General features: G+C 39.2%; 1 protein-coding gene across 5 annotated transcripts in view; it reads right to left on the minus strand.

Annotated features, from left to right (window-relative positions):
* Positions 1 to 389: 389 nt before the first annotated feature.
* Positions 390 to 12,749, minus strand: part of ASNS (asparagine synthetase (glutamine-hydrolyzing)) — a 142,571-nt gene continuing 130,211 nt past the window's right edge. For all 5 annotated transcript variants that reach the window (XM_065939302.1, XM_065939303.1, XM_065939301.1 and 2 more), the window contains 10 exons: positions 10,780 to 11,017; positions 7,523 to 7,708; positions 7,167 to 7,268; positions 6,160 to 6,287; positions 4,897 to 5,023; positions 3,490 to 3,596; positions 2,904 to 3,004; positions 1,508 to 1,589; positions 1,264 to 1,419; positions 390 to 744 (listed from right to left, as the gene is read on the minus strand). In XM_065939302.1, coding sequence (XP_065795374.1) covers positions 535 to 744; positions 1,264 to 1,419; positions 1,508 to 1,589; positions 2,904 to 3,004; positions 3,490 to 3,596; positions 4,897 to 5,023; positions 6,160 to 6,287; positions 7,167 to 7,268; positions 7,523 to 7,708; positions 10,780 to 11,017 — 1,437 coding nt within the window. In that variant the 3' untranslated portion in view covers positions 390 to 534. The remainder of the gene's footprint in view (positions 745 to 1,263; positions 1,420 to 1,507; positions 1,590 to 2,903; positions 3,005 to 3,489; positions 3,597 to 4,896; positions 5,024 to 6,159; positions 6,288 to 7,166; positions 7,269 to 7,522; positions 7,709 to 10,779; positions 11,018 to 12,749) is intronic.

Below are 12,749 nucleotides of genomic sequence, written 5' to 3' on the forward strand. Positions count from 1 at the left end.
GAGGCTGTCTTCAGGGCTTAAGTCAGAGACTCCACCTAATAAAACACAATTCTCAACTTTTAGGCTGTGCAGTTTCCAGTCAACCTGTTTTACAAAACAGAGCTGTCCAAGTCTTACAAGTTACTCACCTCTCCAGAGTGTAACTAGCCAGCTGTTGGGAATGCAGAGAGAACTAAGGGAGGAAGCCAGAAGCCGACCGCACTCAGATGAGGCGAGGACCATACGGATGCCCTACTGGCATGAGACCCAGAAGTCTTCTACAGGAGGGGGTGTGAGGTCTCCCAGCCATCAGATGGTTTCCCTTCTCTTACCTCACTCTCTGCCTTCCTGTGATACTGTAAAAGCTGTTCAGTTTCTAGCTACCTCTGGTCAGGGGCTGTATGAATATAAATGACTACAGCAATGTCTCGGATTTAAGACTTTTATTTTTTCACACCCAAGCAAGCCTGGGCGGTTGGCCCTTCCTGCCCTCAAGACCCCTACCCTGCACAAGGAGAAGAAATGATTACTTTGGCTCCAGGCCTCAGCAAGTGCCTAAGCTTTGGCAGAGGCCTTGTAATGGGTCAGAGTGCGGGCAGAAGGGTCTGTGGCGCTGGTCCACCTGGGCATCCAGTAGTGGGGCAGCCAGTCGGCACGGCCCGGGTAGTGGTGCTCAAAGATCTGACGGTAGTAATAGCCTTCTTTTGTTTTGGGGGTGTTGACGGGAAACTTCTGGGCTGCGCTCGCCATCGCTGCATCATCAACCTGTAAGAGTAACAGGATAGAAGCGGAATGGCCTTTTAAATGGCACGGAAGTATATGTATTTAATCTGGCTTCACAAAAACAAAAATCAAACAAACAAGAAAAAAGAAAAGACATCTCTGAATACTGAGAGACTTTTAATCCCTTAGCAAATGCTAAAATACCCTAATGTACATAGCTGCAGTGACCTTTAAGGAACATTCACAGGCATAGTTCTCCAAAGTGGTGGCTCTAAGTGTTTGATTCTTTTGTGCATAAGTCTGGCATCCCATAGGTGCCCCAAAATGTGTAAGATAAAAGTCAGAGAGGACCAGTAAGTCTTCTCTCTAGTCTAGATGCTACTTATAATCCTTCATGCTACTTAATTTTTACAGAATTCTTGAAATTTAAAAAAAAGTAATATTTATAGGGAATCCCTCCTACAGTCACAAAACATTTAATTAAATACAAAATGAACAGTGATTACAACTTTGCATCCAATTGTCTTATTCCAGAAAATATACTTTTAAAAGATATGATACCTGATGTTCAATATAGTCTTGTAAAATCTGAAACCAGGAATTTTTAACTGAAGTTATTCCATCACTGAAGGCTTCTTTTGGTCGCCAGAGAATCTCTTTAGGTATCAGATTGGAGTCCTCAAATGTCTCTCTCAGGAGATGTTTTTCTATCCCATTCTGACATGAAAATGAAAGGAGTATCAGTGAAAGCTCTAAATATCACCAGTATCGATGGGCAGTTTTCACCTTCAGTTGATTTACCCACCTTGGGAACTCTCATATCTGGTGGCAGAGACAAGTAGTAGGAAGAGAAGCGATGATCCAAGAAAGGGACTCTCAATTCAAGGCTTAAAAAGGAAAAGAAAATCTAAATCTAAATGGATCCTTAGTGCCCATCCGTTTAGTTTCCTAGGAATTCACCCAGCCTCTAAATAATGTTAAGATCATAAAGTCATTTTTACAGTCCTACATAACCGCCCTACACTAAATGCATGAGTATAAAAATCTTCATTCAAAATATGTACTATGTCGTCTACGGAGTGAAACAAGCTACTGGAGAAAAATTACTTTTACTTTCCCTTCTGTAATCTATTAAATATCTCAAAAAGCAGAAAAAGAATTATGAGTGATCTGAACATTAAGAATGGACTTTGCCTAGACTTCTCTAAGTCACAGTTTTTTCTAGGTGAGACTATCTATTATCCTATTAAAAACTATAATGCCAATCTGTGACTATTATCCTATCTACCTGTCCTAACCAGGGTTCAAAAAACAGATGATGTGACCTCTGATGAAACACCATGGAACACTGATTTATACTGAATATAAGTTATTAATCAATTAGTAATAAAAATGTCTGAATTCAGTTCATTCTCCAACCCCCTGTTATTTTCTAACCTAAGTGTGATTTAGTAGAAGCAACCAAAAAAGATTGTTTGTCACATACAGTTGTTGTTATTATTTAGTCACTAAGTTGTGCCTGACTCTCTTGCAACCTCATGGACTGTACCCAACCAAGCTCCTCTGTTCATGGGATTTCCCAGGCAAGAATGCTGGAGTAGTGGGTTGCCATTTCCTTCTCCAGGGGATCTTTCTGACCCAGGGATTGAACCTGCCATTCCAGCACTGGCAGGGGGATTCTTTACCACCGAGTCATCAGGGAAGCCCCATCACATACGGTTAAGTCAATTTAAATGACCAGCTTTAAAAAGTGGTAACTTTCAATGATCAGAAATGGTACCAAAGAAACCTATTCTATAAGCTAATTAAATCTCTTGCATCTTCACTTCCCTCTCCCCTACATGGTCCCCACATCATCAAACAAGACATGGCAAGCCCTTTAAATGCTCACTAAACTACATGAAGCTGTATAAGCTTTATTTCTCTTAAAAGGACCCAAAAGAGCTGCAAGTGCCTTCCCTCTCAGCTGCCCAGAAGTGCGGAGAATGTTATGTTTTCAAGACAGAAACTCCACCTGAAACCACTTATCCACATACTCTCACCCTGACAATAGCACTCTGATTCCGCTTACTCCCTCTGCACTAAGTGACAAGCTTCATCTTTTCTATAAAAGGCATACTTCACAGCATATACTAAAGGAAAAGAAAGCCTTTTGTTTTCTGAGGTTATTTTTATAATCACTTCCTAAAATATCAAGATACCCATGGGCTGCAGTAGTTCGATCTGCTCGGAGAACATCAAACAAGTAGAGTTCCCTTAGAAGCCGTTCACTTTCCTCCTCAGCTTTCTCTGGGGAAGGAGCCTGTGTACAAACAGAGCTGAAGTTAAAAATACACCCTTCAAGCTTTGCTTTTGGTACATGAAATTTCTTATCTCTTATTCTTGCACACAACTCCAACTCTAAAGGTGGGTAAGACAAGAGACCACCCAAACTTAGGGGAGAAAGTAAATGCTTTATAAAGCATGCCTTCCCTCGCTCCAAGACTGCTAGAACCAACAGATAAAATGACAGGTTCACGTTGTCCAAAGCCCAAAGGACAGCAGGGGACTAAGAAATACCAGAAACATGATTCTTATGTTAACTAGTTTTTAAAAAATGGGTATTATCTGACACAGTTGAGACTTCTTTCTCACCCAAACAAATACAGGCACTATTAGATTTTCTCAAATACCTCATAAAATATTCCAAGTGTTAACTGTTGTATCAAAAAAGACAATAGAAAATGGTCAAATAATTCATACTTTTCTTCCCCTAGGACCAATATCCTTTCATTTGAGAATGCGTACCTTGTGAAAATATATATAACCCTGCGTAAGTTCATCTGAACCTTCTCCAGAGAAGATCACCACGCTATCTGTGTTCTTTCGAATGTACTTAGAAATTAAGTACATACCTTAAACAAGAGACAGAAATTATTGTTAATGTCCACATAACCCTCTACCAAAAATGCCTCTTATTTGGTTTCAAATGGCGGCAAGTTTTGCTACTAGATTAGACTCTGTCATTGTGAAGTCGTTTGCAAAATAATGACCTTTTATCTATAGTGCAAACCACTTATATGTACTTAATCTAAAAGTTGTACTGCTGGGACAACATAGCCCTTTCATAATTTTATATGTAGGTTTTTAAATATTCTTGCTTTCAGACCAAGAATGTCTATTTGAAAATTTTGCTAAACAATGTTAAAAATGCTAAAAAAATTCTGCTGAACAATGACTCAAATGTCTTAAATTTGATAACTCTCACACTAGTATCACTACATGAAAATAATAAGTTGGGGTTTTGGTAGCCTAATTTTAATTTGGGGCTTCTTCCCTCATACTTACTCCCCATTCAGCGTATTTCAAATACAGCAAAGCATGTTATATCGTTAAAAGATGTTGGTTGGTTCCTGCTCCACAGCCCTGTAAACTAGTATTTGTTCTAACAGGTTTTTTTCATTATTACCTCCCTAGTGATACTTTTTAGATCTTTTCCCCTAATCTCCTTCACCAATGAAATATTAGTACCAGAAATACTGTATGTCTAAGTACTTTGGAAAGCCAGGAACCACTGTAATACCTAAGATTTTTGCCCTTCAAGAACTCATTTTTGCCCCTTTGGGAGAGAGAGCACCCCAGTGATGTTACTGAAAAGTTTAAAGCATGAGAATGCAGACTCTAGACTTTGCAATGGAATCTTATTGGATTCTGAGTTCCTTAAAAGAGAGGTGTGTCTAAGCTAGTAGTGTTCAGAAGCTCAGTAATATTTGATCAGTCTGATTTGGAGTATAATTATGATCTCAGTATGTATCCACAGGGTAAAGCAAGTGTTTATTCCTAGATAATAATAGTTACTGATGGACTATTTACCAAAATATATCTAAAACAAGGATTCCTTACAGAAACTAGTTAGAACATATAGTCCAACAAACTTTTATACAGAGAAACAGGGGGAAGAGGCTACAGAAACTATGTATCTACTCTTTGAAGAAATATAGTGATACCAAAACGTGGAAGTTTAACTATGTATTCTTAATTCTTAAGGAATTAAGGAATTCTTAAATCGTTTCGTCTTCAACAATGGCTGACACAGGAATTTTACCTGAGTTCATTCTTAAGTACTGTTCTTTAAACAACTGCTTGAAATAGTAGTTTTTAAACCTTACACTCTTTTCAGTATTAAAATATTTGGGGGATCATAAAATACCTTACCTACTGAAGCACGGACTGTTGTAATATCATAAGTTTCCAAGGAAAATATGACTTCATCCAGGACCTGAATGCCTTCCTCAGAGTTAAAGAGGACTTCATGGTGTTCGCTCCCAATATGATTTGCCACCTGATTACATAAGGAAATATGCATATGCTTGTTCTTTAAAGAAAAGAACTACTCTTTCAAGAAAAAGCTGTGGCTTTTTCGGCCATTTCATATAGTATGTGGGATCTTAGGGCCCCGACTAGGGGCCAAGCTCATGCCCCTTGCGTTGGAAGCTCAGTCTTTACTAGACCACAGTAGTTCATAACACATCATGAATTAACAATGGTGGGAAACAAGTAAGACAAACTAAGAGGAAATGATTTCACAGGCCGCCACAGTAAGGGGAAATGATTCTCCAGGACACTGCATACAAACCCCATTAGTCTGGCTCCCCTGTGTCCCCCAGTGTCTGCCCTCCACTGACCACAAGAGGCGGGCCTCCTGTCTGCCCTTCTCACTCCAAGCCTTCACCCTCACAAGCATGCCCTCCACTCCCCTCGTGCTGATTTTATCTCCTTTTGGCCCTCCTGCAATGCCTCATTGTACATCTAGAATGCCATTCCTAAATTAAATGGCCCCTCCCCTCATTCAGTTTTCTCTGGCTCTTGTGGATTCATTATCAGTGATTCAGTGGCTTTTGGACCACTCTTGATCTTTCTCATCTACTCTATGGAAGCTCTATCAGAGTGGGAACAAGGTCTGAATGTGTACAACGTTCTCTCTGCCCACAGTCCTAGATATAGTATCTTATAAAGAAAATGAAAAGCAACAAGAACAGCTAACATTCTAAGTATTTACTGCATGCTAGGTTCTATCTCACACACTTTATATGAACTATGTAATTTTCACCTCAAACCTGTGCCACAGTAGATACGAGCACTCCCACTACAGGAGTGTGGGACTGTGTGCTAAAGTGAAGATTTGAAACCAGCAATCAGGCTCCAAAGCCTTCAGCCTTAACCACTCTACCATGCCCTTATTCTTCAATCTTACCCAGGATTACCATCATTGGGTTTTATGAGGATTGCATGGCCCATAGAAGATAAAAGTACCCAAAATACAGTGTACAGCACAAGTGATTTTCAATAGGTGTTTCATTCCATTTTAATATATTTAATTCAAAACAATTACCTAAGTCAATACAGCAGCAAAGTATAGAACCATCAATTATTAACAAGTCTGTCTCAACTACCTAATAGGAAGAGGCAGTGTCTTACCTTTCTAGCAGCTAGTAAATCAGGACTGTCTTCCATGCCAATCGCAAATGTCTGGAGAGGGTACTGTACTTGGGCCTCTTTTAGCTGCTTCAACAGAGTGGCAGCAACCAAACTGGAATCCAAGCCACCTATGAGCAAGATAGAAACTGTGGTGGTTATGGGCCTTACCTAAGAGAGGAGCAGATACGATTTACACTCCTCCTAAGCACCAAGATTAGAGTTTTGCCTTTAAACTCCCCAAGTCTTATAAACTGAAAATCAACTTGAGTAAGAAAAATCTAACAGTTAACCTGTCATAATGGTAACAGTACTTGAATTGGTTAAAAGCCACTATGACAAAGAACTGGTGCTTTTGAACTGTGGTGTTGGAGAAGACTCTTGAGAGTCCCTTGGACTGCAAGGAAATCAAACTAGTCAACCCTAAAGGAAATCAACCCTGAATATACATTGGAAGGACTGATGCTGAAGCTGAAGTTCCAATACTTCAGCCACCTGATGTGAAGAGCTGACTCAGTTGAAAAGACCCTGATGCTGGGTAAGATTGAGGGCAGGAGGAGAAGGGAAGACAGAGGATGAGATGGTTGGATGGCATCACCGACTCAATGGACATGCGTTTGACCAAACTCTGGGAGATAGTGAAGGACAGGGAAGCCTGGCGTGCTGCAGTTCATGGGGTTGCAGAGTTGGACACTCTGCACTTAGTGAGTAACTGAACAGCAAACAACACTACACATTCTAGGGCTTACATCAAGACTGTGGAGTAGGAGGACATGAACACTCTAAAACATGTTTACTAGCTCACTCATGCCAATATAATTATAGTATAACTTTAAGTTGCTGTATGATTTTGAATACTGAAAACAACTTACAGAAAACTTTTTCGTCCTATAATGGAGGAAAGACTGAATCAATAGTAAGTATTTTATAGTCTAAGCCTCCAGGATAGTTATAAATCACTTAAATTACATATGCATGAAATGTAATTAGATTTTTTAAGCTGACTTCACCTGATAAAAGGCAGCCAATCCTTCTGTCCGTCATCAAACGTTTCTTAACGGCATTGTCAAAAAGAATCCGGAGGTTGCTCTTCACAGTTTCTATCTCAAAACCTATTAGCACATAAAGGAAATGAAACAGCTGCAGAAAGGTCTGGGTGAATTATTTATTGACACAGGTATGCAACCATCCACCTCTATCATGGTGGCATTTGCTCAATAGTGAAGCAGGCCAAATTTCAGCATGCCGTCACCTCCAAGTTAAAAAGGAAACACATTTGCAAACTGATGTCATTTCAATGATGGGCGAGTACAGCTTCCCTCTGGGGGCAAGAGGTGGGAACAGGTGGATGGGCATCTGCTCTCACCTGGGAAGAGTTTCTCCACGCTGTCATACAGGGCATGCAGGGGCTCATCTCTACAGTGATGGTATTTCACCATTTCCACCGATGCTACTTTGCCATTTGGCTTTAAGTCCAAAACTTCATAATGTCCTGGGAAAAAAGGCTCCACTTTTAAAAACGGAGTCATGGAGTGCTTCAGGTTAACCAGTCCTACAAAATCAAAAAGATAAATTTATTCAAATGAGGATAATACTTCATAGTAACTTTCATGTCTAAATTTCTCTTTATTTTCTCTTTTTAATACAAATACAACATCCACTGCATAAGCAAAATAGGAAAAATATAATTACCTCAAACCCTACTAGAAAAGTAATAGTGTATAGAGATATACAGAAAAATTACACTGATTTCTAATAATTTAAGGCAATAGCAAAACCTCCAATATTCTATTTCTTCTCCCTAGCTGGAATTTCTAATTTTAAAAAATCTATTTTCTTTACTAAGCAAACAAACGATATATTTATTAAACAAAAAGATGAACTTGAAATTTAATTTTATGATATCCTGGCAGTCATTTGTCATCACTGGGGTATTTTTAAAAAAACAGCTATGGTTCTCAGTCCTTTAATAAGCAAAATGATCCACTGTTAAGGTACTTTAAACTCAGATATCCCTTATGTAGTTAATATATACTATGTGTGAGTTAAACGTTATAATTTAAATTTTCTAAGTTCTCACAGGAAGTAACCAACTTGACATCACCATGATTTTGATTAAAAAAAAAAAGTTTTATTGTAAATAGTAACAGCCTATCTACACAGAACACTTACGATGTAAAATTTGAGTTTGTTAACCCAGGAATCTACTGTGTAGTATGGAATTCAAACAGCAAATGAGACTCAGATCCTACTACCCACCAGCAGACCTCAAGTGAGGCACACAGCCCCCACGGAAGTTGAGGAGCAATTATAATTTAAAGCACCACGACCAAATGAGTTTTAGATAGTCTACTCTGGAAGCACTGAGAAAGGAAAACTGCTATAGTACCCTAGATGAGATCCTGTTGTTTAGAAAAGGGCAGTTAAAGATGTAAAAAAATTACAAGTCAAGAAATTTCAGAGGGCAAACTGGATGTGAGATTATAAGTCCGTATCAAGGTTATCAGAGACAGAGTGGAAGGAAGGAGTCTACTTTTCCCTTGTGTTCTCTTTGTTGGGCTTCCCTAATAGCACTTAGGGTAAATAATGTATGTACTCGTTCTTTCTCATACGATCACATCAAGTGAGAAAGGATTTAAACAATGAAGCAAAAAGGCAGACAAGGAGGTAGATCACATTTTAGCATGTCATTGCTGTCTCACTAGGACATAAATGATGAATGTCTTCCTCAATTTTATTGTCAAAAAATGATAAATATGATGCTCAAGTATTTTCTTCCACTCTGTGGGTTGAGTTTTCATGTTCCTGATGGTGTCCTTTGAAGTACAAGAATGTTTAATTTTGATGAAATCCAATTTACCTATTTTTCCCTCATTGTTTGTGCTTTTGGTGTCATATCAAAGAAATGCTTTCTTCTATGAGTTTTATAGTTTTAGCGCTTACTAAAGTTTTAGTTTTACTAAAAGTTTTAGTGCTTAGAGATCAAATTTTAGAATTTGATCCACTTTGATTTTTATAAATGGTGTGAGGTAATGAGGTAATGGTTTAACTTTTTTTTTTCCATATGTCAAGTTGTCCCAGAATCATTTGTTGGACTATTTGTCCACTGAATGGTCCTGATACCCTAACTGACAATCAGTTGACTACAGATGTATGAATTCACTTCTGGACTCTTAGTTCTAAGGTCTATATGTTTATCTTTCTGCCAGTATCATACTGTCCTGATTACCCTTGCTTTGTAGTACATTTTGAAGTCAAGAAGGGAGAGTCCTCCTACTTTATTCTTTTTCAAGATTGCTTTGGCTATTTTGAATCCTTTGCAATTCCCTATGGATTTCAGAGTCAGCTTGTCAATTTCTACAAAATCACCTAGGATACTGGCAGAGATCATACTGAATCTGTAGATCCATTAGGGGAATCTGTGCCAACTTAACAATGGTAAGTTTTCAATCCATGATCATGGGATGCTTTCCAATTTCTTTAGATCTTCTTTCAACAATGTTTTGTAGTTTTCAGCACACCATTTTGTACTTCTGTTACATTTATTCCAAGTATTTTATTCTTTTTGATGCTATTTATAAACACAGAGTAAATCATGCAATCACTCCCAGGTATACACCCAAGAAAAATGAAACCACACAAAAACTTGTACCCATATATGTAGAGAAACATTATTCATAAAAGCCAATTGTCCATCAACTGACAAAAGGATAAACAGTGGATGAACAGAATGTGGTATATCCAGGTAATGGAATATCTTCAGGTCATAAAAAGTAAATAAAAAAAGTAAATACTGATAACATGCTACAACATAGACACACCTTGGAAACGTTATGCCAAGTGAAAGAAGCCAGTAATCAAAAACCAGACCACATAGGATATGACTCCACTGGTATTTAATGGCCAGAATAGGGAAATCCACATAGACTGAAAATAGACTGGTGTTTGGCTGGGACTAGGGGTGGGGAAGGAGGAAGGAAGAAGGTAGACGGGACAGGAAGCTTAATGCTTAATGAATATAAAGGGATGGGGAGTGACAGCTTCAGAGTACAAGGTTTAGTTTTGAGACGATAAAAAAATAATTCTAAATTGACGAGTGTTAGATGCAGACATCTATGAACATACTAAAAACCACTGAATTGTACCCTTCAAATGGATGAACCATATGGCATGAAAATTATACCCCAATAAAGCTGTTTAAAAAGTGCTAAATAAAAATGACTTTGTGGGACAGCCTGGCACAGTACCACAGTGCAGTAACTGCAGGGCTGGCCAACCTTACCGTCACTGTGTGACACAGGAAAACCTGAAAACACACATGGGATCAAACCAGATGCAGAACCTATTGGCACAACAATAATTATATGACTTTACCACAGATCCATCCTTTAAGGATTACAGGATTTTAAGTGCTAAAAAGGACTTAAAACCATGGAGACTCCAACTCCACGGTTTAAAAAAAAAAAGGAGGCCTAGAAACTCCATGACTAACACAGTCACTTGTAAAAAATTGGGTTGTCCCATTTGTATATATATGGATTGGATTAGATTTGTAAATATGGTCGAGAAGAAAACACACAATCGGGACAATCATGAAAAACCACAGAAAAATTCTATCATTACCTTTAGCTTCTGAACACACAGCCAAAAATCCATCTTCTGTCATGGCTTTAAACAAAGGTCTCACTCCATAGGTATCTCTGCCCAAGAACACTTTCTTATTGGCAGTATCCAGTAAAATAAATGCAAATACCCCATCCAACATACAAACTGTTTGTTCAATTCCTCCTTTGTCATAAAGATGAAGGATTATTTCACCATCCACTTTGGTCTGGTATTCAAATTCAAAATGGTGTTGCAGCTTAAGGAAACAATAGCAAAATGAAAATGTTAGAATCATGTGCTTTCACTAATTTTTTTTTTATTGCAAAGTTGCTTCAGCATTTTTGTGCTCTATAATTTTGTGTAACTTAGTGATGTGATTTAAAAGAATCATGGCATTATCAAAATATAGCTTGTTTGAACTCAGAATCAAATGGTAGCGTAAAGTTAAGCCCATGAAAACTACGTGCATTCTGATAAAATAGAAGAGAAAGGTAATGTACCTCTGTACTATATGGAGGGATGGGAATGGATGTTATATACATACCATATGTGTAATACATGTGTAGTACATGTGTAGCTGTTGCTGCTTAGTCTCTAAGTCTTGTCCAACTCTTCCGCGACCCCACGGACTGTAGTCCGCCAGGCTCATCTGTCCATGGGATTTCCAAGGCAAGAATACTGGAGTGGGTTGCCATGCCCTTCTCCAGGGGATCTTCCTGTCCTGGGGATCAAACCTGCATCTCCTGCACTGGCAGGAGGATTCTTTACTGCTGAGCCACTAGGGAAGTCCAATACATGTGTATTTACATAAATATGTAAGTTAAGGAAATAGCTTGTCCAGGAGTGTCATCACACTAACCATGTGTCCTCTGCAACAGTGAGATTTCGGTTTGGGAACATAGTATTGACTGAAGTTCTTTCAATTCAGCCTCACAGACTTCCTATGCAAACAGAAAGCAAAAGGACAAACGTATTTGACACTAATTCCTGATGGACGAGTCCATCACGATGATAGAGACAAGTGGTCCAGAACAGAGTTGCTGGCCCTGGGGAGGCCTACAGCATCCCGCCCTTCCACACGAGGCATTAAAGCTACTTCTCAGGGATGGACAGAATGATGATGCTGAAGCTTTATTCATCCACATTCTCCTGGGGAACAACAAAGATACCATCACACCCACCACGTGTAGAGAGGGTTTCCTTAAATTAGGCCCAAACTCCTGTGGCTCTCCATTACCATTGGTAAACTGTGAGGGTGAAAAGTTCTCAGGGTGTCCTTCTTTCTTTGTACTTACTCATATTTTTGGCTGATAATAGGGAAGAGGTTCACATAAACAAAATCAAACGGAAATGCTGAGTACGTTTGAACACTTAAAACATGTTTTTAAAATTTAAGGAGTCTCCATGCTTGTATGACCTGTAAATGCTTCACAACCACACTCACGCTTTAATTTCTTAACATTTTGCCTAAAAGCTCAGAACTGCGCAAAGATGGGCTCTGGCCACTTTCAGTGACCACGAAGTCACCTCTTGGTCACTCTCGCTGCTCTGAGAGACTGTCCGTGGTGATCTCTGTCACGAGGAGCTAGGGGTTGCAAAGGGTCTTCTGCTGACCCTTCTGGGCTTAAGTACCTGCAGGATAAATGAGCCTACAACACCCGATGACTTTCAGCCAGCAACAGCTTCCAAACCTACCCTCCATGACCACCGCATCACCATGGCTCTTTGGCCTAAAGCTCACAGGTAATTTACTGTTTAATGATTCACATGTACACTGCCCAGTCTCTTGAAGCCCCCAATACCCTGCCACCAACCAGAAATCACACTGCCGTTTGACTTTCTGGCTGCAGGGTTCTGAAGCGCTCCCCACAGCGAGAGGGCCTTCTCTCTGCCCAGCCTGCACTCATATTCTTCTCTCTGATGGGTCTCCATCCATTCTCAACACACTGCTGGCTATATTTTGTAGTAAATTCTATTTTTATTTAAAA

This window comes from Muntiacus reevesi, chromosome 6 (assembly GCF_963930625.1).
Source record: "Muntiacus reevesi chromosome 6, mMunRee1.1, whole genome shotgun sequence".
NCBI lineage: Eukaryota > Metazoa > Chordata > Mammalia > Artiodactyla > Cervidae > Muntiacus > Muntiacus reevesi.